We start from the raw sequence: 27627 nt of genomic DNA on the forward strand, positions 1-27627 counted from the left end.
TTATTTACAGATAACACTTAGCCTAACGTGATTCAATCTAATACATATAGATATCTGGATAAGCAATATCTGGCCAATGTGTTGGGGAAGACTGAAGGAACATGACGGCGATCAACGTTAAATAATTATTAGACATGTGTATAAAACAACTGTTTGTTTAACAAGAGATGAATGCATATGAACTTGTCAAAATTACAATCCAAACATACGTCAAATAGCATTGACATCTATGGGAGCTTTGGTTTCCTGTACCCCAAAAGGGGACACGGCCTTGACTTTTTTCGAAGTACCGGTATGTACCGGTCTGATTTATAGCTTGGAACCATAAAGCTCCTCTATTATATCTTTTCTAGGACACGGCAGGGGAACAAATCAGAGATCAGCATTATTGGATTTATTGTTGGTGCAACCAACTACACAGCAACTCTTCAGTATAGTGTCATTACTATTACTGGTTTGTTTAAAGTAGAAGTTTAGAGACATGTTTCAACTTTTTCTGTTTACTCTGTCACCGTCTATATGGGATTGTTTTCCCCCCAAAAGGGGGCGTGGTCATGCGAGCCTACTCTGGATGATGTATTGCCGGTCTGATGTACGATTACACCTCTAAAAATGCAGTTCATACACTACCACTGGTTGGACAACAGGTTTCCCTCCTGTGCCAATGTGAACTGTACCAGCTATGTCAGATATTTCAATTGAGTTGAAAACAGAGGAAGGGCGACAGCGAGACGGCCAGACAAAATGAGCGAGAGAGCAAAAGAGGGAGAATGTTGCGCCGGGAAATAAGGCTGTACACGGCTGACCTTTCCTTCCCTTCTCTACAGTATTCAGTTGGGAAAATGTTTTACAGACACAGAAATGGAGAAGAGAGAAAGAGGGAGGGACTTAGAGACAAAGAAACACTTAGGAATATGGAGAGGGAGGGTAGGAGAATTTTATCCCTGTCCAGTTCTCAAAATGAGTTCTACTCTGGATGAGTTGCATGTGATGGCAGTCAAACTGTGAGAAAAAGAGTTAGGGGAGGGGACAAGAAGATATTTACCATGTTGCTCCTCTTTTGTTCTCACGGTAATATTCAAATCCTCTCCATTAGGTTTATTCATCTTCATTTGGGAAAGTGAAAGACAGGCGGGGCAGAGAGACAGAAAGAGACAACAGAGAGAGAGAGAGAGAGAGAGAGAGAGAGAGACACCGAAACAGAGCAGAGAGAGAGAAGCTGAGAGGGGAAGGAAGGAGGAAACAGAACGGCCATCTGGTTCTAATCTTCTGTTAGCTTATAAAAACACACTAATGACTGGTAGACTTTCTGCATGCTGCATGTTGTGTGTGTGTGTGTGTGTGTGTGTGTGTGTGTGTCTATGAGTCTGTGTGTGTGTGTGCATGCAATGTGTTTAAGACCACGTTTGTGTATGTGTGTGTGTGTGCCCCTTCAGAGTAATGAAATGCTGGTGCATGTGGGAAAAAGTCCCTGCTGCAGAAAAAGAAAAAAATCAATGCTCATGACAGGACATGATGCAAAAAGGAAGTGTCATTTTCAGCATACCCAAGAGTGTAGTTCAGCCAAAGATTGTCTATGTTTTGGAAGAGGAATCACTCCCAAAAAAAAAGAGGCAGCAAGAGTAGGCATTAACCCTCAAACTGCTCTCCTCTCATGCGGCTTTGGCTCAGAAAGACGCACCGTGAGCCAAACATGACATCACAGCAGCAGAGCGGAGACTTCCTCCGTCCATCACGAAAGCAGAATCTGTTCGTCTTCCTCCTTTTTTTTTTATTTTCTCTCTGGCTTGAATAAACACACCTTTCCGCCTGTTAATGGCAACATATGGCGCGTCAAGTAAATGTTCAAGTTAGCCCGAGCTGCTTTCACACCGTATGTTGGCCAAATGTTGTTATGCTAAGCTGGCTGGCCCATCTTCCTGGCCTTTGGACAATAAGCCTCCTGGAATAGTGCTGGCCTGTGCACTGACTCTGGTGTAGAAAGGCTCTCAGAAACACTTGACAATTTCCAAATCCACAATCCAAACCATTAGGTCTAATGTAAAAACAGTGATGTGTGTGGGCAGGGAAAGAGGCTAATTCACATGTGTTATGGATCCCATGGTAAAGGAGAGAAGACTTTTGTTGTGAATGTGAACTGGGTCAGGATTGAGATGATTCAGCAGTGCTGTTTTGAAGCCATGCTGTAACAGCTCCGTCCCACATGTCTTCCACTAAACAAGACTTACTTTCTTGTTGCCCATGTTTGCCCACACTATGCTTTTGTGTGGCTTTGATAATGACTAAATTGCTACTGGCAGTTAGACGATGAAGGAACGAGACGGCAGGCAGGGAGGAATTTTTAATGAAACAATGGCTGCTTCAGAAAGCCAGAGAATACCCCACACCAGTGCAAACACATCAGAGGCTTTCACTCCAAGCACCACCCATGACCATACGTAACTTCTGACAAACACTGAACACATCATTTTACAGTAGAGAACCTGCTAGGTTCACGCTCAAGCCTTGTTTATACTGGCGTGAGGCACCGTGAAGCGGGACTCCGCAAATGTTGCGCGAGCTACGAGCACGCACAAAGTTGTTTTATTATGCTCAACGTGTTGTTCGTTGCAGTATTCTCCGAAACGGCCGAGGGGCGTAAAAACAAAATATTCTGTAAAGAAGCAAGAACTCATATAAAATATTCAAGGACATGCTTTATCGCCTTTATACAATCCCTGTAAAGAAAGGACTCAAATATTTGGAAGAACAAATGAATTATAATGAAACAAAGGTTGAAAGGTTTACTATCCTGTAAACAATTTGATTAAAAAATATTTACTCAAATGTAGATTTCTAAGATCTCCTACTTTTAAATCATTTAAAAACTATTTTTTCAAAATCCTGAGACATATTAAAGATAGGGTCGGTAACTTTGAGAAACCAGCAAGAGTACGCTAGATTTAAAAAAAGATTCAACTGAAGAACCCAGCCCAGTGTTGCCAACTCTTTTACAATGAAAGTAAGTAAGTAAGCAGCACGACCTACAAAAGTCCCTGAATCTAGTGAGGAAGTCACCAAGTCAGCAACACTGACAGTCCGTCCCTTCAGGCCTCCCTCCAAAGACACTCCCCAAGAACACGCACACTATACGCCCCTGGCCTGAAGTTTGAGACTGAGGATGAAGTTCGAAGACGGTGTGCAAGCAAGTGTGCCGGCATAAGGGGGGTAGGAAGTGGGGAACGGGCCCCCCACTTTATGTTTTGGCATTGCGGCTGGTGTGATCCCATCACAAGATGGTGTCTACTTTAAATGATTTGCTTTCATGTGTATTTGTGGCAGTCATGTCTGAAAAGCCCTGCGCGTGCATAAAAATTCGAAGGTGCACGACCAAGTGCTGCGACAACTTGCGGAGCCTTCGCGCTTTATACACAATACGTGATGATGTAATTTTTTTGGTGCCTGCACCTTTGCCCCAGGGATACTATGGCTAGCATAAACCTAACTTAAGACAGGTCGTGTCAAGAAGGGAACCCACGAGTTGGGAAACTCTCGCGAGATGGTTAATGTTAGGCACGGACCTGGAATAGTTAAGGTTAGGATCGGTCGTCGAGCAGCGAGTCTCGTGAGAGTTTCTGAAAGTTTTTGCCAGATGATTTCAGACATGCAGCTGGTGTTAAGATGGACACCAGAGTGAAGTGGGACACATTCCATAATAGTGCATCTGGTGTGTTTTGGATACCTACTGTTACATGTTCACATATTTAGATCCACTCTGATATTTTGATTGCGATTATCCTAATAGTTGCCAAGTCATTTTCTTTGTAGCGACTAATCGTTTCAGCTCTAATAGCTATCTCAATAATCCAATGATCCTTGGAAGGACATATTGGAGTTTTTGGTTTTAATGACCTGATATTAACCAAAAAAATGATTTCTCTCTCTCAGAGGGTCCAGAGTATGAGTACAGTGGCAGCGAAGAAGAGGACGACGAGGTGACGGAGGAGGAAGGAGAACCCAGGTAAAAGCCTTTTCACATTTGGCATGAAGAAATTGACCACAGGGTGTGTGATGAAAGACGGAGTAATCATTTAGAACCACAGATTTCAACATGCAGAGAGGATGTGGTATCAAGCATACATAATGAATCTGGATAAACACGCAACCAATTTCTCAAAGAGTTGTTGAAAATGTATCATCACTATCATTATCAGTGCTTATCGGTAGATTAACACTTGTGTCATTATGAACTCTCCCTCTGCTTAAGTGCTGCTCACATACAGAGCGAATGAGTCACTACGGGGCATGTGTGTGTGTGTGTTTGCTTCTCTGCTGCCGTCCCTGGATGTCAAACAGCAGATGGCACTAGGAACTGAGCACTTTCTCCTAGGATGAGCTTTAAGTGTGTGTATGTGTGTAACTCTGCCCATGACCATCTCATTGGTGAATTAACAGCCATTTGGTATTTTTCTCTGCATCCTCGAGTGTATTTCAGTACATAACAGTCTCTGTTAACACTGTTTTCCTCCCTCTCCTCCTCTTCCAGCTCCATAGTGAACGTTCCCGGTGAATGGACGCTGAGACGGGAGTTTCTTCGCTTACAGACGGAGGATCGTGACGGGGGCAGAGAGGGAGGCCACGGGGGAGGTGGGGGTCAACAAAGACAACAGGTAGGTGTCCAGTTCATATGCAACCTTTTACACATTCATTTGTATTGTAGTGATTAGGGGTGGGAAAATAAATGGATTCACTTACATGTATGTATGACGGATACGGAACAGATATGACGTCGCGTTACTCAGACTACAACAATAAAAGCGGTAACTTCCTTCTACCTCTGCATATACTCAAATGAAGCAAATATTTCGACTCTGGCATTCAAAAAATTATTTAAAGATCGTAAAAATAACAATTGCGATACATAAGTGAATCGATTACTTTTTTTCCCACCCCTAGTAGTAATGGAATAATACAGTAGTAGTAGTTACAGGTGTGCTTTCAGTACAGCGGGTTCAGGTTCATTCATTTAATTCATTTAGTTTAGCTCTTTATCGCGCAAGAAATTTACTAATCAACTCAACTCAAATGGGAAAAGTCATCCTATTAGTTAGAACAGTAGAGTGACTACCAAAATGTCCACTCTGAGCTCTAATCCCATTTCACACTCAGCATTTACCTCTAGTCTTGTTAAAGTTTTAGGCGTAACTGCCTCATATCACGGTTGGAACAGCAGCCATTTGACCCTGGATAAAGTCAAACATAATTCACTTCTGGCTTTACTAGTACAGAGCCGAGTCAACTTCATATATTTAACCTTTAAATCAAAGACTTTGAGAGTTTGAAAATCATTTTCTTAATAGTTTTTGAACTATGATCATATAATAACTCCTGTCCAGGCGTTGCAGCAGCACCGGCAGCAGCTGGCGGAGCAGGAACGATACAAGCAGCAGCTACTGGCCGACAGACAGAAGAGGATCCAACAGCAACATGAGCAGAGGCAAAAGTTAGAGGACGTAAGTGCTGCTTATTCACATTTTTCCTCTGTATTTACTCAGAATTTATAGGTGAGTAAGCAGGAAATCAAACATTTCAGATGAAGAGAAGATTAGTTCATTTCCACCAGCTTTTATCATTATATCTTCAGTGTCACCTTCCACCTGCTGAGTCACATCCTCACTCTGCCCACTCTGACTGCTCTCGCAACGCCTTCAACCTCAGACACTTTCATTTGTATATCATGAAACCCACAATAAACTGCAACTATGTGTTATGTTGATGATCTGACAGCTGTAGTTTTACTGCAGGTTGTACTTGTTAAAGGGACTGTTTGTAACTTCTTACACGTATAAATCATTGCGGTTCGGTGTTCCATGCGCGCTCACGTGTGGCCACGCTGTTCAGACGAGACTCCAACACAAACTACACGGAGGCAACAAAACCGCAAAGTTGTATCTAGTGAAGCCCGTCTGTGAAACAGTGTTGGTCGCGGTCGGAGGACGCGGGGGAGACCGTAGCTCTGCTCCTCTGTCTGCCTTCACTCACACACCGCGCTCGTTCTCCCTCTCCCGCTCCACCTCACTCCACACTGCAGGAGAGTTAGTTTAGCTCTGAGAATATCTAGTGAGAAAGTGGACGTTTTAACAGAAATAACTGCTGCAGCTCCTCCAGACCAACAGAGATTTCCCGTGTCTTGTGAAGTGACGGGGCTCTGCAGAGAGAAACGTTATCGTCTCTGACCAAAACTCCGGTGTCTCCCCTGTTCCCTCCGGCCGCGGTCGGGAGGCTGAGGCAGGAAAGCAGCTGAAATATAGAGTGATATTGTGCTTTTAGCTGACGTGTGTCGCCTCACTGTTTTGAGCGATGCTCCTTCATGTCCATGTGGAGCGAGCACAAGCGCGAGCAACAGGACGCTGACTTTCGTTGACTTAACGGCAACAGGTGCCGCTGTTAACAAGCATTTCTGATTCTGCCCTTATTCCGAAAAAGACAATATTCCTACACGGCTAATGAAAATGAATATTCCACTAATATTCCCATTTATGTAGCCGTACATACTCCGATTAACATAATGGTGGCGGACTTTTTCGACCGTGAGAACACAGCCTCCCTCTTCCATTCCTTCAACTACCTATCCAAGTCTTTCTTTCTTAATGTTTTAAAGTAGGTGTGTTTCTCCTTCCGACCAGAAATGTGGGCTTTTCTTTTGGGCATGCATCTCTGCAAACTGTCGGCTAGTTGGTCTGTGTACAACGCACAGAGCTAGCCGTTAACAGGCAAGAGGCTGTGAGTCGCAAACTGATGTAAAAAAAACATTTGAGACGCATATTCTGAATGTGCTGTATACATGTCCAAAGTTTGCTCCTAAACCCTGAATAATATCAGCATATCCCACATGTATTAATCAGGAAATGCTCCAGTCAGAATAAGGCCTAATTCAGAATATCCAAACGGGATATGCTGTTTACATGACCCGTATCAAATTCAGAATATTGTCATATTCTGAATAATAGTGGAATATTGTGTAAACGTAGTCAATAGAAAATGTATATGTTTCTATCAAGTAAACAAAAAAACAGAATGATACCAAATACTTGCAAAAAGTATTTAAATTGTAGTTCCTGTTCATGTAAATGATGTTGGCTTGACTGTTTTCTATTATTATGAGTATTATCAGTGCTATTTGCTGTTTGCAGCAGCAGAGGCGGCAGCTGGCGGACTGCGCCTTTCAGTGGACGGAGCTTCAAGAGATCCTGCTTGGGGACGAGTCTGATCTCCATGACAACAGAATCTTATTGGATGAGAGACACAGGAGGAGTGACAAGAGACAGGTAAAGATGAAGTTCTAGTTTTGTACTTGTCACTAGATATTTCAGTGTGATGACTTAGTGTGTGTGTAGTGTGTAGTAATCATTACCTTGTTGGTCTGTGCTAGTTTTTATGCTGGTGGGTGAGGAGGATGTGGGACCCGTACCTTGGATGTCTCAATTTGCCATCCTGAGAGTTTTTACAATGTTTTCCACTTCCTTGTGGGCATTAGGAGAAGTTGAGAAATGTCCGTATATTTGAAGCCAGAACAGCGACCGGTCTCTAGGAATGGTGCTTCTGTTTGGTCCGTTGGTCCGTTGGTCCACATTGGGACGTCACGAAACGGAGTCTCTGTAGTTCTGAGGACAAATCCAGTTGACTTTGGTGATCTCTGACTTTTTTCTAGTACCATCAGTGAATCAAAATCTCCAGATGTTCCAACACTTGAGTTCATGAAGATACCTCAAAAACTTGATTAAATGTTAGCATGCTAAACATAATGTAAAACTGGCCAGACACAGATAATTACACATCTGTTTGCACTTTTTCGTGTCCAAAAATACTGATTGTTTAGGGAAAGCTTGAATTTTTAGCAATTTTTTAGCAAGGTGTGCTTTTGTTTTTGCTAAAAGGGATAATTCGGATGTTTCTCAGTGGGGTTGTATGAGGTACTCATCCATAGTCAGTGTATAACTACAGTAGATGGCGGTCGGCACGTCCCCAGTTTGGAGATACAGACAGGAGTTACCGCGCGGAACAAAAGCAATGTACTGCTGTGGACGGGGCCGGCAGCAAAACGTATTTTAGCCACCTAAAAGAAAGGCCCACCTAAAAAAACTATAGAAGTTTAAGTGTACGCTATATTTAGAATATTTCCGACGGGGAACTGAACTGAAAGTGAAACTTATCCATACTGTTTTGGTCAAGAGAGTCTGGCTGCTTTGAAGAGAGCATAGATAAGTTTCATTTTCAGTTCAGTTCCCCGTCGGAAAGAGCTGTCTGACGCAGTGGAGGCTGGTCCGTGGAGGCTGGTCCATAGAGGCGGAGGAGGTTGCTCCTCCTCAATTTTTTGAGAGGCAAGAGGGAGATCAAAATATTAAAAAGAGTAATTAGCTGAAATAATTCATTACCAAATCTCAGTATCAATTATAAAATATTTTTCTCTCTTCTTTGGAAAAAATCCATTATTTAGATTCTAATTAAAATGCCTCAACAGTGACGCCTGCAGGGCAGAGAGGAAAGGGCAGCATGTGTGTGTGAATTGGTTGTGGCATCGTGGGGGGTAGAGGAAGACAAGCACCCTCCGTCCTCCCTTAGGGCAGGACCTCTCCTATCAACTCAATGCATTTCATTTTTTTCATGCTTGTCTGTGATTGGCCAAAATACTGAACATAAAATGACGCTCCAAGGGAGGATAACCTTTCCTGGGCTTTCTTAAATTACAAGTATACAAAATTGACAGCAGGTTGACTAGGGTTAGGGTTAGGCACTCCGCACCTGATTGGACGAACGCTTTCCCTCCGTGGGCTGCTGCTACCAGCTTTCAAACCAGAAACAATATGGCGGCTCGTTTGGAAACTTTCTTCTCTTATTTCACGAAAATAGTTCACCGAAATGTGTTTCCGAAAACATCCGAGACGAGAAACAAGCCATGCAGTTGATGAATCTGTCTTTATTTTGAATCGACAACGTTTATTTTAAAAGATTCTCGGGAGTTTCGAGAGGTGGCGAGTCGCTTCGGACACCCGTGATTTGCATAAAGTAGACTAGACTTCAACTTTATGCAAAAATGAGGAACGGTCGTCGTAACGCTCCGTCTCTCAAATCGCGCCGCCACGCTACCAGAATGCATTGCATGGCTGCTTACAAAGACAATGAATGGGAAGCTAGGAAAGGACGGATCCTATGGACAAGTACCATGACGTACTGGGCTCTGCGTCACCGCTCGTTGGACTGACAGGCTTCTAGTGACGCAGACGCACACATGAAGTTCATCCCCATGGAGAGACTGCAGTGATTGTTTATTAGACATCTTGTAAGTCGTTGTTTAACTGCTTAATAAGAAAGTATATAAGCCCAACCCAGCTGACTCCCCAGGAGGAACAATATGTTTCTCAACACATCTCCAAAATAATAATAGAGCCATAGCTGCCCTATTTCAAAGATATGTTGTCTCTATTCCAGATGTCATGGCATATTGGAATCAGTTATATAGGCCATTGGAAGAAGGTCTGGATTCTTCCTCATAAATACCTAATAGTGAATAAGGATAAGGAAGTGAATCACTACATGCAGAATAACAAAAAAAAGGCATAAAGACCTTTGCAGATTTGTCATTGATCATTTCTTTAAAGACATTATTATGGGAAAATGTGAAACACCAAAACACCAAAACAATAACAAAACTCCCCCGGAAGAAAATGTTGTACATCTTAAAGTTAAATGCATCAGTCTGGTGCCACATCTACCCCTTGCCAGTCACACCTTGGATACAAATGAATAAAACAGTCTCAAGTCTAGATTGTTTGGGATGTGTAGGTGATGTAAGACCAACGTTACATAATGTCTGTCTTTACCAAAAACCTAAGTTACCTGTCAGAAGGAGTAGCTAGTGGCAGGGCTGTGTGTGTGTGTGTGTGCGAGGCTCTGTGTGTATTTGACGCTGCAGTGAGTTAACACATGAGCTTGTTTTGTTCAGAAAGGTGTGTGTTTGATGCCCGCTGCTTACACCTGTCAGCCTCCGTCACCCAGGTGATAAAAACACTCTCTCCTTGACGCGGCGGGCCAGAAGAGAGTTTTTAAGGGCAGATCTTACAATTCATAATTTTACAAGCATGAACTGTGTAAGACAAAACTTTATGAGATGGAAAGTGAGCTTTTGGACACATTTCCATCAACTTTAATCCCATCATAACACAAGAAGCGGGAGCCTTCTTCTCATTTCTTAAATACATTTTACATCAAATAGGACTTGCGGTATGCAGGTGCTGCTTCAATCAAGTCTTGAGGAATTAAACATATATAAAAGACAGGGTCCACATATATATATCCAAAAGAAATGATCATTTCACAGCACTCTCAAAAGTTTTTGTAAATTAGTTGGACATTGAATAAGTTTTAGAAATCCTTTGTTTTGCTTCTGTTCTGCAGTTTCTTGTTTGAAGAAGATCCATAAAGTTGCTATAAAAATATATTTTACCTTGTTAAAGCTTAATTTATAACATCACACTAATCTGTGGGATATTAAAAATCACCTTCACTGTGAGAAATTGTTACAAAGCAACAGTGCCAGTGACGATGTGTGTGTATGTGTGTGTGTGTGTGTGAGGGTGTCATTTTAAAGAAAGACAGATAGCTCTCTCCACTATATCAGAGACTCCTTTTTTAGTCATTAATTTGAACACGGGGTGTAATGAATCCATCCCACACACCAGTGACTTTCAATAGGTGCATATTAACACCAAGGAGCAGGTTAGGAACTGTGATTTCTTCATGTAGAAGACACTGTATTTCAATGCTATTAATAACTGTCTAGTTATATTATATGTCTATTTGGTGTGTGTGGCAGAGAGCTCTCTGTACGTATTAGATTCTGATTACACAGATTGCCTCTAAGTCATTAAGTTCAGCATGCTTAATGGATCTATCCGATGCTTCATTAAGTTTTAATGCATCTGCATTTAATTACGTGACAGGTTCAGTGAGTGTGTGATGTGATGTCTTGTGTTTTGTCAGATGAAGAACTTGTCTCAGCGCAGCAGTTCCAATCATTTCACACATTGATTGATTTGGCAAGCTTCACATAATGTATTTCAGCGGCTTGTCGGTGGCTTAAAGGGGAACTACGCCCATTTTCAAAACTCATACATGTTATTCCTATGGTCTAAGACAGTCCAAAAAATAGAGTAAACATGAAACCGCCCAATGTCAGCTGGGATCGGCTGTCTGCCCGGATTAATGATAGCGATTGTCCGAGAAACAGAGTGTGTGTTTGTGCTACATTAGCAGCTGCTAGCGTTGCCGGTGGCTCCGTGTCGGTGAATAAATGCTACGAGGCTACATCTCTTCCGCTCAAGCGAGCTATAGACGGGAGCCAACTTCCTGTATCTGTAACGCTGGCTCTGCCTCTTAAGGTGGGCTCTTAAGGTGGGCTCTTAAGGTGGGCTTTTAAGGTGGACCAGCTTTTCCCCTTCAAGTGACGAGTTTTTCTCAGCTTTTTAATTAATTATTAACATTTCTTTTAACCGTTTTTAACCGATAGCGTTGATCGGTTAAAATGCTTAATGTCGGTTAACGGTTAAACAGTTAATTATTAACATCCCTACAACCGAGTGCTAAAACTCAAACTTGTGATGTCACAGGGTATAAAGTAGGGGTGTGGAATCACCAGAGGCCCCACATTACCATGTTATTGGAATACTTTAGTCACGATACAATCTCATTGCTATTTTAAATATTTTGCGATATGCTCAGTATTGCAGTAAGAATAGGACCGCAAAAGTTAACGCGATATGAACAAATTTGTTTTATTGTTTTTTTTTCTTTAATGCATTATTACAACTTGCGATTTTTAGGTTGTAGCGGGCTCAGTTTTAAGTTACCATTTGTACCAACCATGTCATACTCACTTGTCGTGAAGGAGGCTAAATAACGCTCCAAACTTCCGCTAGAGTGAAGATACTGGTATTCTATGAAACTAGAAAACCTAAGGAATCCATTGGTACCAACCCCAAAATAACGCCACAAACTTGCGCTAAATTTTGGCGAGGAAAAACTGGCTCGGCCATTTTCAAAGGGGTCCCTTGACCTCTGACCTCCAGATATGTGAATGTAAATGGGTTCTCTGGGTACCCACGAGTCTCCCCTTTACAGACATGCCCACTTTATGATAATCACATGCAGTTTGGGGCAAGTCATAGTCAAGTCAGCACACTGACACACTGACAGCTGTTGTTGTCTGTTTGATCATTAGTGCTTGTTTGTTAGTTTGTTTGTTGCGTTGTTTGTGGAAGAACCAGGTCTCTATACTCACCAGTCACCCTGCAACATTAGGTAGCTGGTGTCTTGTACCATCCCTGTTACTCTTGTTAATACATTACTAGATTGACCTTCTGTGTGCATGGTCACCTTGGATTATGGCTCGAAGGACACATACGTTTTCATTACATGTACAAAGTTTCATCATGGAAGTTTTTTCTTCCAGTTAAGCTGCCGTTTTCAGCTCAAGCTCTGTTGAATGTGACCCTTCAGATCCAAGCAATGTAAACACAATCTAAAGGCAATGGTGCAACCACTGCAACTATTTAAATAGAGTAGATTTAATTCAACATTATAAATGTAAAAACATCCAGTTGGGACTAATTGGACATACAAGGATTTTCCAGGAGAAACTCAAAAAGAGGTCATGATGAAATATTTAGAGTCGAGGGCGTTGGCTAAAAGCTCCGTGCCATCTTGCACACTCTGAATATTTTAGTTCCCACCTCTCAGAATTCTGCTCAAGATCTTAGTATACCCTAATTAAAGTAAGCATCCGTGTGTGTGTGTGTGTGTGTGTTTGTGGTACCAGTGTTTTTTGTATTCTTGTGAGGGATACAATAAAGAATACAATAATGTGGAACAAGAGGATTTTAGAATACGAATTAAGGTTCAATTTAGTTGTTAGGGTTAAACAAAAAAAAAGTAATCAAAATCATGGAACATACTGGCAGATATCAGTCAACCATGTGTATCTGTTCGTGTGTGTGTGTGTGTGTGTGTGTGTGTGTGTGTGTCTTCAACAGGATCAGGCAGGCAGGCAGCGGAGTACCGATGTGTCAGTAAGGCCTCTGGACTCCGCCGCAGAGCAGGTAACAAACCTTCACTCTACATCTTTCACTTACTCCTCATTAATTCCTCCATTTTTCATAGGAGTGAGGGCAGGTTGGGATTTCTTTTGAAATGTTCTGAATGTGTGCTGATTCTTAACGCCGCTGACGGTAACACGCATTGCGTGGGAGTCTGCAATGTGGACCTGAGTGTGTGCAAACTGCTAACCTTTCAGGTGGACCTCATTTATTCCGTTCTATGATTTCTACGTTTCTTGGAAGGTTTCTATCTCTTAAGCGATTGTCTCCTTTTTGTTTCTATCTCTTTTTCATGATTTCTACGTGTCCTCCAATGTTTGTGTTTTTCACATACGGCCTAGATCTTTATCTGTTGTCTTTTTGACCTGTTAATACTAATCAGAATCTGAAATACTTCATTGATCCTTGGGAGGATATTGGGGCATTACAGTTGCTTTTGTATAGACATAAAGAAATGTAATAAAATAGAAATGAAGGAGTACATAACATGTAAATTATGTAAGTAATACTACAATATAAACACAATATATGTAAAGAAATATAGGTAAGTACTAAAATTAAAAATGAGAATATAAGAAATATGTACAAATATTTGCATTAAGACTCTAACAAGCAACAGGTTGTGTGCAGGGAACAATATAATGATGAAAACTGTATTATATGGTTGCATCGCCTTAATGAGGTGGAAAAAAATGTACAAGTGAAACGATTAATTAGCTGAATAATCGATAAGCCAATCGACAGAAAACGTATCTGCAACAATTTTATAATTATTAAATTGTTAAAGTCAATTTCCAAGCAAAAATTTCAAATTTTCTCTTCTTCTACATTCTCAGTTGTGAGAATTTACTGCTTTTCTTTGTCTTTTGTGATACTGATCTCAATATCTTTGTCTTTTGTGATACTGATCTCAATATCTTTGGCTTTTTGGCTGTCAGTCGGACAAAACAAGACATTCAAAGACATCATGTGGTGCTTTAGGACTTTGAGATGGGTATTTTTCAGTATTTTCTAGATCATTTCATAGATCATCGATAACTGTAGAAAATAATCTGCAGCTTTATCGATGAAAAAAAAAGATGTGGTGACTTCTGAAGTAGCGCTGCTCCAACTTTGATGATATGATACGATGATTTTTTACAGCAGAAGAGAGAATGCTTTGATCGTTCGTGTGAGAGAGAGAGAGAGAGAGAGAGAGAGACTTCTTCACTGCTCTTGTCTGTGTCACTGACCACTTGTGAGATGAAAGTAAAAGCCAGGAAAGACTTACAAGACATAGCAACGGAGCCAGTGTTCATTTCGTTAATATGTTCGTCAACAACATTTTTTTCCCACGACTAAGACGAGACGATGACAAGACGGCACTGCCGGCATTAAACACATAACGGTAACGATATCAAACATGCAATATCATTGACGAAAAAAGACGAGACTAAAATATAGTTTAAAAAGATAAAAACTTTACCAAAATCTCTCTTTATTTTTGTCACATTGCACCTTCTCTTCCCCTCTCTCTGTCTCAAACACACACACACACAACGCGCTGTGTGAGCGGCGCTCAGTCCGTCTCTGTCCTCCTTGTCTCACACCTCAGTCCTGACAAATGTGCTACTATAAAGCATAAAGTTGTCTGTTTGCGGGTCGTATCGGGTGGTTGAGTAACCCATATTTTACATGTTGGGTGGGTGGATGGGCTCTCATGACGGACCGGTGGCTGAACCGCGCATCATTATTGAGCGCAGTCAGGAGCACTCAAACTAAGTCCAAAGCTGCATTCTTCATCATTCAACCCGTGTTTTTCATCAGATAATGATAAGATCAAATTGTATGTGAAATAAATTTGACTAAAATTACAGAAATGTTCAATATATTCTGATGACTAAACAGGATTAAGATTAAACAAAAAAAATTGCTGACAAAATGAATTAAGAGGGAAAACTAAAACGTTTTGAGTTATCGTCTAAAACTATGGAGGATAAAAATGACTAAAATGTGACTAAAACTAATGAGCATTTTTTGTTTTAAGACTAAGACTAAATGTAAAAAAAGGTGACAAAATGAACACTGAATGGAGCAGGGAGGAGAACAGAAAGGGAAAAGCTAGTGTCTTTATACTGTACACGTGTTAAAATGATAAAGAATGACAGTGTGTTTGACTCCTGCTCTGGGTGCCTGACACCCTGCTGGGGCTGGATTGGAGTTTTTAATTCTCTATTTGTCTGGAACTCAGAGAGACAACAGTAATATATAGTGTACTGTAGCAGGAGAGTCACATCTTGACAAGCTTTTAAACCCGTGCTTATCACAGCATGCCATCACTTCTGTTTTAAAGCCTTCCCTCTCCATCTCTCTCTCTCTCTCTCTCTCTCTCTCTCTCTCTCTCTTTCTGCTTGTCCCAGCATGCCTTCTCTCTCTCCTCTCCTCACTTGTTGTTTCCTCCCTCCCTCCGTCGTTCACAGCATGTAACCTGTTTCATTTCTCTTTTTTTGTTTTTCGACACGTTCCTCGGTTTTTGTTCCAAAATGTGACTATCTAATCTCAGTAGGTGTTTCAGAAATACAAACTCACCAAACATCTCTCTTTTCAAACACTTTCTCGCATCCCCAAGTCCCTCATCGCTCTGTTCTTCTCTTCTATCTAACCTGTCGTGCCCCGATGTTGTTATGATTATGTGGTATATTGAGAGTTTGATTATTACTCCATGGGCTGTAGATACACACAATTAAAGAATACAAGACATATCATTAACTCAATAACAGAAGGTGAAGGAAGATTTCTTTTTTATGGCTCTAGCCCTTTGCAACCCTACACAGTTGATATATTATGTGTAACTGTTACAATCACAAGCAAACTGTCAGGGATTTATTTGAAGATTAGTCTTCATTCGGCTGTTTTCATCTCTAATATGCAATAATTCTAGTCAACTACTGTAACTTAAAGGTGATAAATGCGAGATTGGGAGCATTTTTATTGCCTCCGCACAGCTCTCAACATGGCGACGCGAAGCTAACGGTGCTAACAGTGAACTCAACAGCAACACTGATGACAAAGCTAACAGTGTCAACCTGAGGGGAACTGGAGGGTGGGTGCTACGCTTCCGTGATAGCGCCATCGGTCGGGACGGCGTTATTAGCTGTAACTGCTCTTCTATATCTTTACATACATACATATTAATGCTCTGGATATCGTGTAAAGAACCTTGTTTCTGCATTGGTTGCCATTTAGTGTGTATGTCTTCTTTTATACTTACCCACCTTATTTGCAGTAAATTGGTATATATTCCTTGGTCAGTTGGGCTCAGCAGAAAAAGACAAAAATGACCGTTCCCCGCTTCCCTCCTCCCCCTCTGTTTGACGTTCATTTCTCATCAGTTGTCATGCCAACTATAACATATTAAGCTGCTTCAGTTGTCACCACACCATCAATTATTAAGAAGACATCTATTGCCGTTGTTAATGGAGACATGGAGGCTCCACATTTTAATGTTAACTGCTAACATTTTTATGTATAAAGGTTTAACAGCTTTAATATCAGTGTGTGTCACACAACTTTAAATGAAATATCAGATGGACTAATTTGAGTAATAGTCCATATTTCTCTGTTTGTGTCACCATCTTTCACTGTTTTATTTATTTTTAATCCCTGTGTAAGTTACCAAATAGAGCAACCATGCATTCTTATTCAAGTTACAATTCTTTAGTGGTCATTTGGATGGTACATTGCAGATAGCTGCCATGGAGTGTTCTGTAATATAGTTACAGAAAATAGGCCTTGTTTCAAGAGACCAAGAAGCTGTCATGTTACCATGGCTGAAGTGCTGTTGATAGTTGAACACGGTTAGTTAGGAATGTTGAGTATTCTGACTGTGTGTCCTCTCATTCTCAACAAACAGCATTAAATATCTGGTGGTTCCCCCTCTATAGCAGCATTCACATGAATCTCATCTCATCTAGTTGGCACATAACAGCCATGTTCACGTCTTATGTGGACAGAACGAAGGCACACCAAGTGTTTCTCTCCATTCTAGTGGTGTTGGAGGAACTAAAAAGTATTGTGACTTAAGATTGCAACAAGATGAGATGTATTGTGGCTTAAGATCGCAATAAAATAAGATGTATCGTGAATTAAGATTGCAATAAGATGAGATGTATCGTGATTTAAGTTAATTTAATCGTGATAATATGGTATCGCGGGGCCTCTGGTGAATCTCACCCCTAGTATGTGGCTAGCCTCAGCGCAAATCAAACCAAAAGGACTACGATTTGTCATCCTTTTTTTATTCACCCTCCTGGAAATATGAAATAGCTATTGGTTCTGTTAAAGCTGTAACCTTAGGACAATCAGAGTTGTGAGATGTAGATGGTGGCAGTGGTTCTTCATTTGTACTTTTATTACATTTCCTCTGGACAAAGTAGTGATTGTCCAGCCAGAGAAGCAGCTGCTGTCGTACAGTATGTCCAGGCTTCATTGCCAGCGCTACACGGATTGCTATCGTATGAATGTTTTCACATGTCGGTTTATGTTTTCCACTAAAAGAATCAAATCAGCTTCTTTCTTATGTGCTTCTTTGAATGTGTGTCACCACAAGCATGATGATACAGTATGTGTTTTATAACTGTGGTTTGTCTTGTCAGTTTCTACAGAAACTGGGAGTGTCCGTTGTGTTCAGAACTAGCATGCACAACATTCACTCGATTTGCACTGAAAACTTAAAAAATCATTTGATGTACATTCAGCCTGCATGCTATTTGAAAATATTGTCATCCGGCAAAAATATGGAGAATGTAATTCAATTTAATTAAGAAGATTCAGCTAATCGTGGCAAGAGGGGTTAAAATCCGTTGAAAATGACTCTCGTGTTTTATTATAGTGCATGTGTTGTCCATTTGTTTGTATAAAACTAGCTTATAAGATTGAGGGATTGCAGATTCAAAAAGTGACTTCTGAGATTTAGAGATGTCGTGTGACAGAGATATCATCGTATGCCCCAGATACAGTAAAGGGAAATTCTGAAAAAAGTCTAAAATGATCTAAAGATGAAGACTAATAACATCTCCCTGTATTAAAGGGTAACTTCGGTATTTTTCACTTTTTTGCTGAATGAAAGAACAAGGCATGATAGTATTGAGCTGGAGCAGGTTACAAAAGGTTCCCAGTGATGAAAACTGATTTAATCTCCCACTCTTAATTTGTAAGACTAGTGTAGTGCCCATTCAGGAAATGGCCCTTTAGAGCCCATTTCTCGGCCCCCAGAAGTGTTGCTTGCAGCGTTGTCAGGAACCGCTCATCACTTGTTCACTCTGGGGAAGTGAAGAAGTGTTTGGTTGTAATGTCAGTATATCCAGCATGTTTCCCATGTTTTGTGTCTAAATGACTAATGGGGACAACAATTTGTGAAATTGGTCCAGTACTGAGGGAGAGCGCTGCAGACGGCAGCTACGGAACGAGCTGCGAGGGCAAGTGAGCAGCGTCAATGTAATGTTACTTTCACTAAAAGTGCTTGTCTTTTCCACTGACAGGCTCAGATTGTTATTAGACGTGTCTGACAACATTATGGAAAGGACCCTTCAGAGAAATAAAACCTTTTCTACCATTTCGCTTGATGCGTTCTGTTTGTTATTGTGTCCAAGTCCCGCTCAAGAAGTCTCGTTGTGAAATCTGAATATCCGTATACTCTGGCTCAAATAAATACGGGCGGCCATCAAATTCAAAGACCTCATCCACATTGTGGAAATCATCTAAACATTCAGTCATGACACTGAATATCTTTTAGATAACACTAAAGGCTGGCCAACACTAAAAGAGTTTTCAAATCTTAACAGATTTTGAAAATGTGAGAGAGCCCACACATAACAACATGTTATGTGTTAAATTTAGCAGTTTTGTTCCTATAGTGTGTGGAGAGCAATGATTTGGCCAAAACAGCCACCACACACTAACAGATTCCATTCATGAACAACAAGAGTCCCGACTAAAAAAACAGAAATCTCGTAAAATCTCTTGCGATCGAATGTGAGTTTAATGTAAACAAACATGGTGGACGATGGGCAGGAAGAATTAGCGATGTTTTGCCATGACGGCGGTGGTTATCCTTCCTTCTTCAGTCAGCTTGGTTCTCAATTGGCTATCATTCTTTCTCACATGGCTGTGCTCTGGGTTCCCCACACACAGCAGGATATGTCTGATATCCGTTTTGAAATCGGTGCGACCAGGATCCCCGATCAAGCTGATCGGGGACGTAAAAAACACTCTTAACAAACCTCACACCACAGGAATATCTGGAAAGACAATCTTTAGAACCATCAAATCAAATCACGGCTTTGCTGACGATATTTGGGAGGGGGGGAATCGGGGCCCAAATTGTCTTGATTCTTGTGTAGTGTGTACCCGGCATAAGCTAAGCTTTCTGTACACCAACGCAACAAACTCTGCCCTGCTGGGTGCAATCCTGTATTCCACCGTTGTCTTCCGGCAACATGTCACCTCGCCAGATTTCAGAACGAGACTTCTCCTTGAGCGAGACTCTTTCCATAATGTTGTCAGACACTTATAATAACAATCAGAGCCTGTCATGGTAAAAACAAGCACTTTTAATGGACATAAATGACGCTTCCAGCTTGCCCCAATAGCACAACATTGCAGCTTGTGAGCAGCTGCCGTCTACCGTGCTCTTCCTCAATATTGGACCAATTTTAAAAAAGTGTTGCCCCTATTCGTCAGTTAGACCCCAAAACAGGGGAAAATAGGGTCCAGGTTGAAAAATACCAAAGTCACCCTTTAGTACAGTATTAGATGCTTTTTATTCTTGATTTTATATATACTTTATGTAAGACGTAAATCTCGACCACTGAATGTACACTGTTGCCTTACAATACACTATACATGTATGTTATAAGACACTCCCAGGCTATGTCAGTTCCTATGTGTGCTTTTCATGTCTGCTACATAGAGAGCCGTGGCTCCAAACCAGCTGCTTCAGCATAAGGCCCAGCTCTCCCAGCCTCAGCTCCAGCCGCAAGCCAAGCCCCAGCCTCTGGCTCAGCATCAGCAGCCCTCAGCGGGCAGGAGATCCCACCGCACCCTGCCCAAGGACCAAACCCAGCTCCTGTCGCTGCAGCACGACCACAGACACAGGGAGAGAGAGAGGCAGCGGCAGAGAGAAAAGTCTGTGGCAGCTGTCCAGAAGCTAACGGCTAATAGCGGGAGCACAGCTGCTGCTTCTGCTGCTGCTGCTGCTGCTGCTGCTTCCTCGCCCAGCCGCCCTGCAAACAGCCAGCGCTCAGCGGTAAAACCCTTCCTCCCTCAGCTGTCTAGCACCCTTTATCACCTCTACATCCCACATCTTTCAGTCTCTCTGGCCAACACTTTCATTGGGTTTGATGATTCATTTCTTCAGTTTCGTTTTATTTGATTTCTTTTTTGTGTGTAGTCCCTCCTCCCCAACCTTTTTACTTTCTTTTGGTTTGTCACATCATCCTTATCTCAGTCGACAGGCCACTTTCACCTGAAGGTCACAAAGTTCTGCAGAAAGTAAGTCAAATGTTAGGCAGAATGTGGTTACGTTAGATAAACACAGTTCAGACCAAGACATTTCCCCAAGGAAGAACTGAGGGCAGAGACCCCGTCACCACGCTGCCAGCATTGACTTCGCCACTTGGTGGCTTAGGTGTGATGACTCTAAAAACTCAGCTGAAAGTGTTCCGTTTTGCCATGAAGTATGACAATTTGATCCGCTTCATGTATTTTGATCTTTTTCATGTGTATATGCATGGTGGCACATGCTGACTGTTTGTGTGGGGAGACGACATGTGGTTCATACCCTTTATTTATAGCATAGCAGCTAAACCACACAGGGAACTTGAACAGGAAACAGACCAAAGGTGCTATTTCTACAAGAAAGCATTTTTAAACCGCTGACAGTCAAATCATTGACTTAAAGGTAAAAAAAAATATAATGTTTTATTTATGTATTTATTTATTACTTAAAAGGACTGTTTGTAAGAATCGGAAATGTCTTGTTAACAGCGACACCTGTGGCCGTTAAGTCAACGAAAGTCAGCGTCCTGTTGCTCGCGCTTGTGCTCGCTCTACATAGACATGAACGAGCATCGCTCAAAACAGTGAGGCGACACACGTCAGCTAAAAGGATAATATCACTCTATATTTCAGCTGCTTGGCAGTAATGTTAGCTGACCAGACGAAGGTCTCTCCATGAATCAATGCTTATCCTAGTGTTGGCTTTTCCTGCTTCAGTCTCCCGACCGCGGCCGGAGGAAACAGGGAAGACACCGGCACCCGGACGGGGACGATAACGTTTCTCTCTGCGGAGCCCCGTCACTTCACAAAACACGGGAAACCTCTGTTGGTCTGGAGGAGCTGCAGCAGTTATTTCTGCACAAACATCCACTGTACATTCACTAGATATTCTCAGAGATAAACTAACTCTTCTGCAGTGTGTTAGTGTGCGCGCGTTCACCTGAGAGTGGAGCGAAAGAGAGAGAACGAGCGCGGTGTGTGAGTGAAGGCAGGCAGAGGAGCAGAGGAGCAGAGTACAGCAGAGACTCCGGTCCTGGAGACCAAAGCTACGGTCTCCCCCACGACCTCCAACCGCGGCCAACACTGTTTAACAGACGGGCTTCACTAGATACAACCAAGAAGTTTTGGTGCTTCCGTGTAGTTTGTGTTGGAGTCTTGTCTAAACAGCGTAGCCACACGCGAGCGCGCATATGAGAGCGCGCATCAGACACCGACCCGTATTGATTTATACGTGTAAGAAGTTACAAACAGTCCCTTTAATACAGAACTGCGTTGAGTTTGACAAAATTATTTTTCGGACTTTATACTGTATGGTTATTCGTGTGTCCCCTCGTTTCGTCCCCTGTAACTTACGCTCTCAGATCATCGGCATCAAAGTGCATTAAACTATATCTTTTTTTGATGCTGAGGATGTTTTATGCCAGATTTAGCAGCAAATCTACTGAACATCTGGAAATGGGAACTTCTAAGAAAAACACTGAGCTATAATGTTAGATTAGGTGACACAGGCTGATTAGTAGCACTCTTTTCATGTCCGGGCCAGTATCATAGACTTTATATAAGAAGTAGACGTAGTCACTGTGACGTCACCCATTGGTTTGTAGACTGCCGTTTTGAAGCCTTGAGTTCTGCCTTTTGGTCGTCGCCATCTTGGTTTTTGGCCGTTGTCATTTTGTTTTTTTGCAACCAGAAGTGACACGAGGGTGGCGCTAAGTACAACCCAACGCTGAATAAGATATTTTTAGGTGACCAAAAATGTTACAATTAACTTTCATGAACTGACAACACATTTTGAAAGGGTTAAAGTTGTAAGACAAAAAAAGGTGGACAACACCCAGACCGGACAACACCGTGGTAACGACCCGTCAATCACTAGGTAGCCACGCCCTAAAGCACCCCCTGCTTTATGTTCTATAGAGTGCTACAGGAATGAGTATAAAACCTGGAAATGAGTTAGCATTTTAGCGGTTCCGGTTCCATCATCTGGAAGTCAATGGGTTTTTTTTAATGGGTTTTTAGTAAGATGTCTGAAATAAAGTCTGTGGTTAACACAAGCTGAAGAGATTTTAACGTTTTGATTTACGATATAAAATACATCAGTAAATATCCCACTCGTGAATTTTTAAGCCTTTATGTGTTTTATCCCATTGGCTTTTTGTTGAGGGTAACCAAGGTGATGCTAACTTCCTGGGTGGCCTACAACTATACGTCATCTTGGAGCACTCTATTTGACTCAAATGGGATCATAATTTACTAAATGAACATCATGCTGTAATGAAGAAGACTTGAAACTAGAGATTGAGACCATAAACTCATATTTACAATGTTTACTGAGGTAATAAATCAAGTAAGAAGTAGGCTCATTTTCTCATAGACTTCTATACAACCAGAGGAGTCGCCCCCTGCTGGCTATTAGAAAGAATGCAAGTTTAAGGCACTTCAGGATTGGCTTCACTTCTCAGACCCGATCAGAAATGGTCTTCAGAACATTCCTAAAGTTTGACCTAGGAGTAAAAAAAATTGTAGTAAAAGTGGGACTGAGAAGCTTTGTATAAAGTAGTTGAAAGTAACTTTTAACACAGTTTTTGCGTGTGACTGTGCTGACTGCAGTGACTTCAAAGTGTTGCCCTGCAATCATGTTTACCCACAATGCCCTCCCTAAAGCACTGAATCAGCCAATAGCAGGCCTCCAAAGGTGATGTATCATGGCTGCATCACAGTTCCGTGCGCTCCTAGTCATGGTCATTCACTGTATCCCACATTATATATGCTTAATATATATGTATATATATATATATATATATATACATATATATTAATAAACTAGGGAAAAAAAGTTTGGAAATTAGTGTTTGGTGGATTATTTCTCTGTTGTTACAATGCTATTTGGCATTGTATTTTACATGGTTGGAAAGCCTGTTTATTTACCTTCACAATGATGTCCAACCTGTAAGGATCATGCATTTGAGGGATGAGCAGCACAGCTGATTATGTGAAATTTGCCAAAATTTGCCAAAATTTTCTGCCGATGCTAAACTTTGTATTCTCCTGTTGGTATTGACTCTTGTTTTGAGTCGTTCCATTCTCTCTACTCCCACATTGTGGAGGTAGTCTGTGATAACCCTGGCTCTGTGGGGGTGAGCGTTGTCATCTTGGAGGATGAAGTTAGATGCCAGATTGTGGAGATATGGGATCGCCACTGGCTGCAGAATCTCATCCCGATATCTCACTGCATTGAGATGGCTTTAATGATGACAAGCCTTGTTTTGCCAGTGAGGGAGATGCCGCCCCCCCCACTGACACTGCCCCCACCAAAAGCTGTTGCTCCATCGGTGCAACAATCAATATAGCAGGAGAATACACTGTTTAGCATCGGCAGAGAATTTTGGCAAATTTTTCTTGGGCGCTACCCACATAATCAGCTGTGCTGCTTACAAGTTAGACATTGTGAAGGTAAATAAACCGGCTTTCCAACCATGTAAAATACAATGACAGTTAGCATTATAACAACAGAGAAATAATCCACCAAACACAAGTTTCCAAACTTTTTTTTTGGAGTTTATATATACAGTGCATTTCTGTATATACAGAATGTGTGGTACAGTTGGGTTTGTACTATATGTGAGAAAAAGAAATGTCGATCTCAGTGTGAGTACCTGATTAGACGGAGGGCTGAGTCACGCATGTCTTACATGTGTTTACTGTTTCTAGATGGACTTCCAAGAATCAAACCTGGCCAGGCTGCTTTTGGCTGCTGGTCTGCCCAGCCAGGTGCACTCCAGGCTGGGCTCTGGGAGCAGCTCTAGTCCTTGTACTCCAGCCATGCAGAGAGCTCACCTCAGCCAGGTACAGTATACACAATTATATCACTTCACACGGTCCCGCTATTTTCTTATTGTATCCTGCTCTCCTCTTCTTCTCTTTCTTATACTTTAAGCACTGTTTTTATCTAGTCTGTTCTAAGCAAGGCTATAATAGTTTTACATTTCAATTAGTTTTTATTTTAGTTTAGTTTTGGCTTTTCGATTTCATTTTAGTTTAGTTTTCAGAGTGTGTTTGCTAATGTTTAGTCTAGTTTCAGTTTATCAGAAAGGTTAGTTTTAGTGTTTCTATATTTAGTTTAACAGTAGTTTTAGTTTGGTTTTGTTAGGGTCAGGTACAATGTCTGAGTATGAAGCTATATACATACAAAATACATGGTTAGTTTTTAGGCAATATTGTTTCAGTTTAGGTTTAATTTTTCTTAAAGATGTTTTTCTTCAGTGTCAGTTTACAAAAAAATATTTTTCACTGCTTATTTTTGTTTTAGTTTCAGTTTTAGTTTACTATAATAACCCTGGTTCTAATCTAGTCTATCTTTTCCATTCACTACTTCACTTATGTGTTAGGATGTTTTTATACACGGGATTCTTTCACTGTTACTACTGCCACTCAAAAATACTACAAGTGAATCTTTACTTTTGATGATGTGGCTAAAATCCACAATGTGTAAATTCAATTTACAGTCACAAATGACCATGGGTTAACCTTTTATTTTCCCAGAATGCCAATCTGCGCTCTAGTCGAGACGCCCCTCACAGCAGCTCCATGTCAGATATGGCCATCTCCCCTTTGTCCCCATTTTCCCCCCTGTCCCCAACTGATGATGTCTTCTGGGACTCAGGGACGCCACCTAAGGTGAGCAACGACTGATGACACAGCAGGTTAGATGACTTCCAGAAATGAGGCAAGAAATGTAACCAATCGAAAGAGGAAGTTGTTGCTATAGTCATGCTAGGAGCAGGGTGTAGCCTGCATCACATGAGGTTGGCATAATGTGTTAGTGTGTGCCAAGCATCCTGTATTCTGGTCATACCAAGCTAAGGAAGTGGTGCACGAGGATGGCACACTGTGGGGGTGTGTGTTAATATTTGAGGAAAATGTGTGTGTTTGTGTGCATGCTTGTGGGAGGAGCGGGTTGTGCTTACCTTAGAGGGATAGTTTGGGTGTTTCTCAGTAGGGTTGTATGAGCTACTTCTCCATAGTCAGTGTATTATCTCCAGTAGATGACGGACGGCACACCCCCAGTTTGGAGCAGCAGACAGGAGTACCAGCACGGGAGGAAAGCAATGGAGTGCTGTGGACGGGGCCGGAAACACAAGCAAAACGTCAATATCAGTTTACACATATGCTATATTTAAAATATTTTCGTGGCTTTATCTCTTAGCCGTTGTATCCATCGATGCTCTCTTTAAAACCGCCAGACTCCATTGGAAAAAATCTGTAATTTCACTTCGCATAACACGGGGGTTGCTGGTCTATCGCTGCCTCGATAGGTTGGTTTGTTTCTTCTATTGTTTGACTTCGGTGAATCCGAGCTAATCAAAGTCGCACAACAACACAAACTAACCGATTAAATTACACGTTAACGCAAATTTGTTTTAATGCCACTAATTTCTTTAACGCATTAACAAAACTTCCAATTTTTAGGTTGTAGCGGGCTCACTTAAAACCTGAAGTGAAGATACTGGTATCATATGAAACTAGAAAAACCTAAGGAATCCACTGATACTGATACAACGGTGTCATACTAGCTTGTCGCGGAGAAGGCTAAATATTGCCTAAACTTGTGCTAAATTTTGGAGAGGAAAAACTGGCACCGCCATTTTCAAAGGGGTCCCTTGACCTCTGACCTCCAGATCAGTGAATGTAAATGGGTTCTATGGGTACCCACGAGTCTCCCCTTTACAGACATGCCCACTTTATGATAATCACATGCAGTTTGGGGCAAGTCATAGTCAAGTCAGCACACTGACACACTGACAGCTGTTGTTGCCTGTTGGGCTGCAGTTTGCCATGTTATGATTTGAGCATATTGTTTTATGCTAAATGCAGTAACTGTGAGGGTTTCTGGATCAATATCTGTCATTGTTTTGTGTTGTTAATTGATTTACAATTATAAATATATACATACATTTGCATAAAGCAGCATATGCGTCCACTCCCATGTTGATAAGAGTATTAAATACTTTACAAATCTCCCTTTAAGGTACATTTTGAACAGATAAAAAAATGTGATTTATTTGCGATTAATTAATGCGATTGAGAGCCCTAAAAATGATTTTTTTCAATGGAGTCTGGTTTGTTTTTGGAGAGAGCATATAGCAATATAGATTTTTTTAAGGTGAGCCTTTCTTTCAGGTGACTTAAATACGTTTTGCTGCATTCTTTAATGACCATAACTCATCAGCTAAACGCCAAAAAATATGGATATTTCATTGGATAAAAACGTGAATTTTGGAAATGATTACTTCTAACTTTTTCCAATAAATTTTGACTTTTGGATGTAACAACACTCTGGTGTTATGGAAATGTTTGGATCACAGGAGTCGGAAACAATCCTATGCAGCCACCACTGGAATCTAATTCTACAAATAATATAATACTAATAATATTAGCCTGATCTTTATCTGCAACCGTGCAGAAATACCAGGTTCAAACCCAATGTGACTTACTAAGTAGCAAAAAATATATCTTTTTAAATAGTTTTATATACAGAGTTTTGTATAAATTATCCAGTAAGTATTTTATTATGATTTTAATTATACATGTGCAAATCTAATTTTGACAACCTCAGAGCAGACAAATCCTGGTGCACCCCCTGTGATCTTTGGTTCTTCCCTAAGGGGGGCCCAGACCCCAGGTTGGGAACCACTCATCTACTGTAGGTAATACACTGACTACGGATAAGTACCTCATACAACCCCACTGAGAAACAACCAATCCATCCCTTTCAGGCTTGTTATGAAGTGCTTTTAACTAAAAACATCTCGTGATGAACACACCTCCATTCAGTCTCTCTCTCTCTCTCTCCGTTGTTTTCTGTCTAACACCACTGCTCCCCCGCTCTGTGTTTAAGAACACAATATGCTGTTAGGTATATTTACTAACAGAACACCATATGGAGCTGATAGAACAACTA

At 41.3% G+C, this 27627-nt stretch overlaps 1 protein-coding gene across 4 annotated transcripts in view; it reads left to right on the forward strand.

The window, feature by feature from the left end:
• The window catches only part of si:zfos-2326c3.2 (mitogen-activated protein kinase kinase kinase kinase 4), a 102173-nt gene that overhangs the window by 40897 nt on the left and 33649 nt on the right, over nt 1-27627 (forward strand). Inside the window, exons 11-18 of one of the 4 annotated variants that reach the window (XM_037779712.1) lie at nt 3928-4000; nt 4526-4649; nt 5376-5492; nt 7173-7307; nt 13068-13133; nt 20080-20415; nt 24378-24512; nt 25209-25343. In XM_037779712.1, coding sequence (XP_037635640.1) covers nt 3928-4000; nt 4526-4649; nt 5376-5492; nt 7173-7307; nt 13068-13133; nt 20080-20415; nt 24378-24512; nt 25209-25343 — 1121 coding nt within the window. The other 3 variants (XM_037779713.1, XR_005208115.1, XM_037779714.1) reach the window with 3 other exon arrangements.

The sequence above is a fragment of the Sebastes umbrosus genome, chromosome 9, assembly GCF_015220745.1.
Source record: "Sebastes umbrosus isolate fSebUmb1 chromosome 9, fSebUmb1.pri, whole genome shotgun sequence".
NCBI lineage: Eukaryota > Metazoa > Chordata > Actinopteri > Perciformes > Sebastidae > Sebastes > Sebastes umbrosus.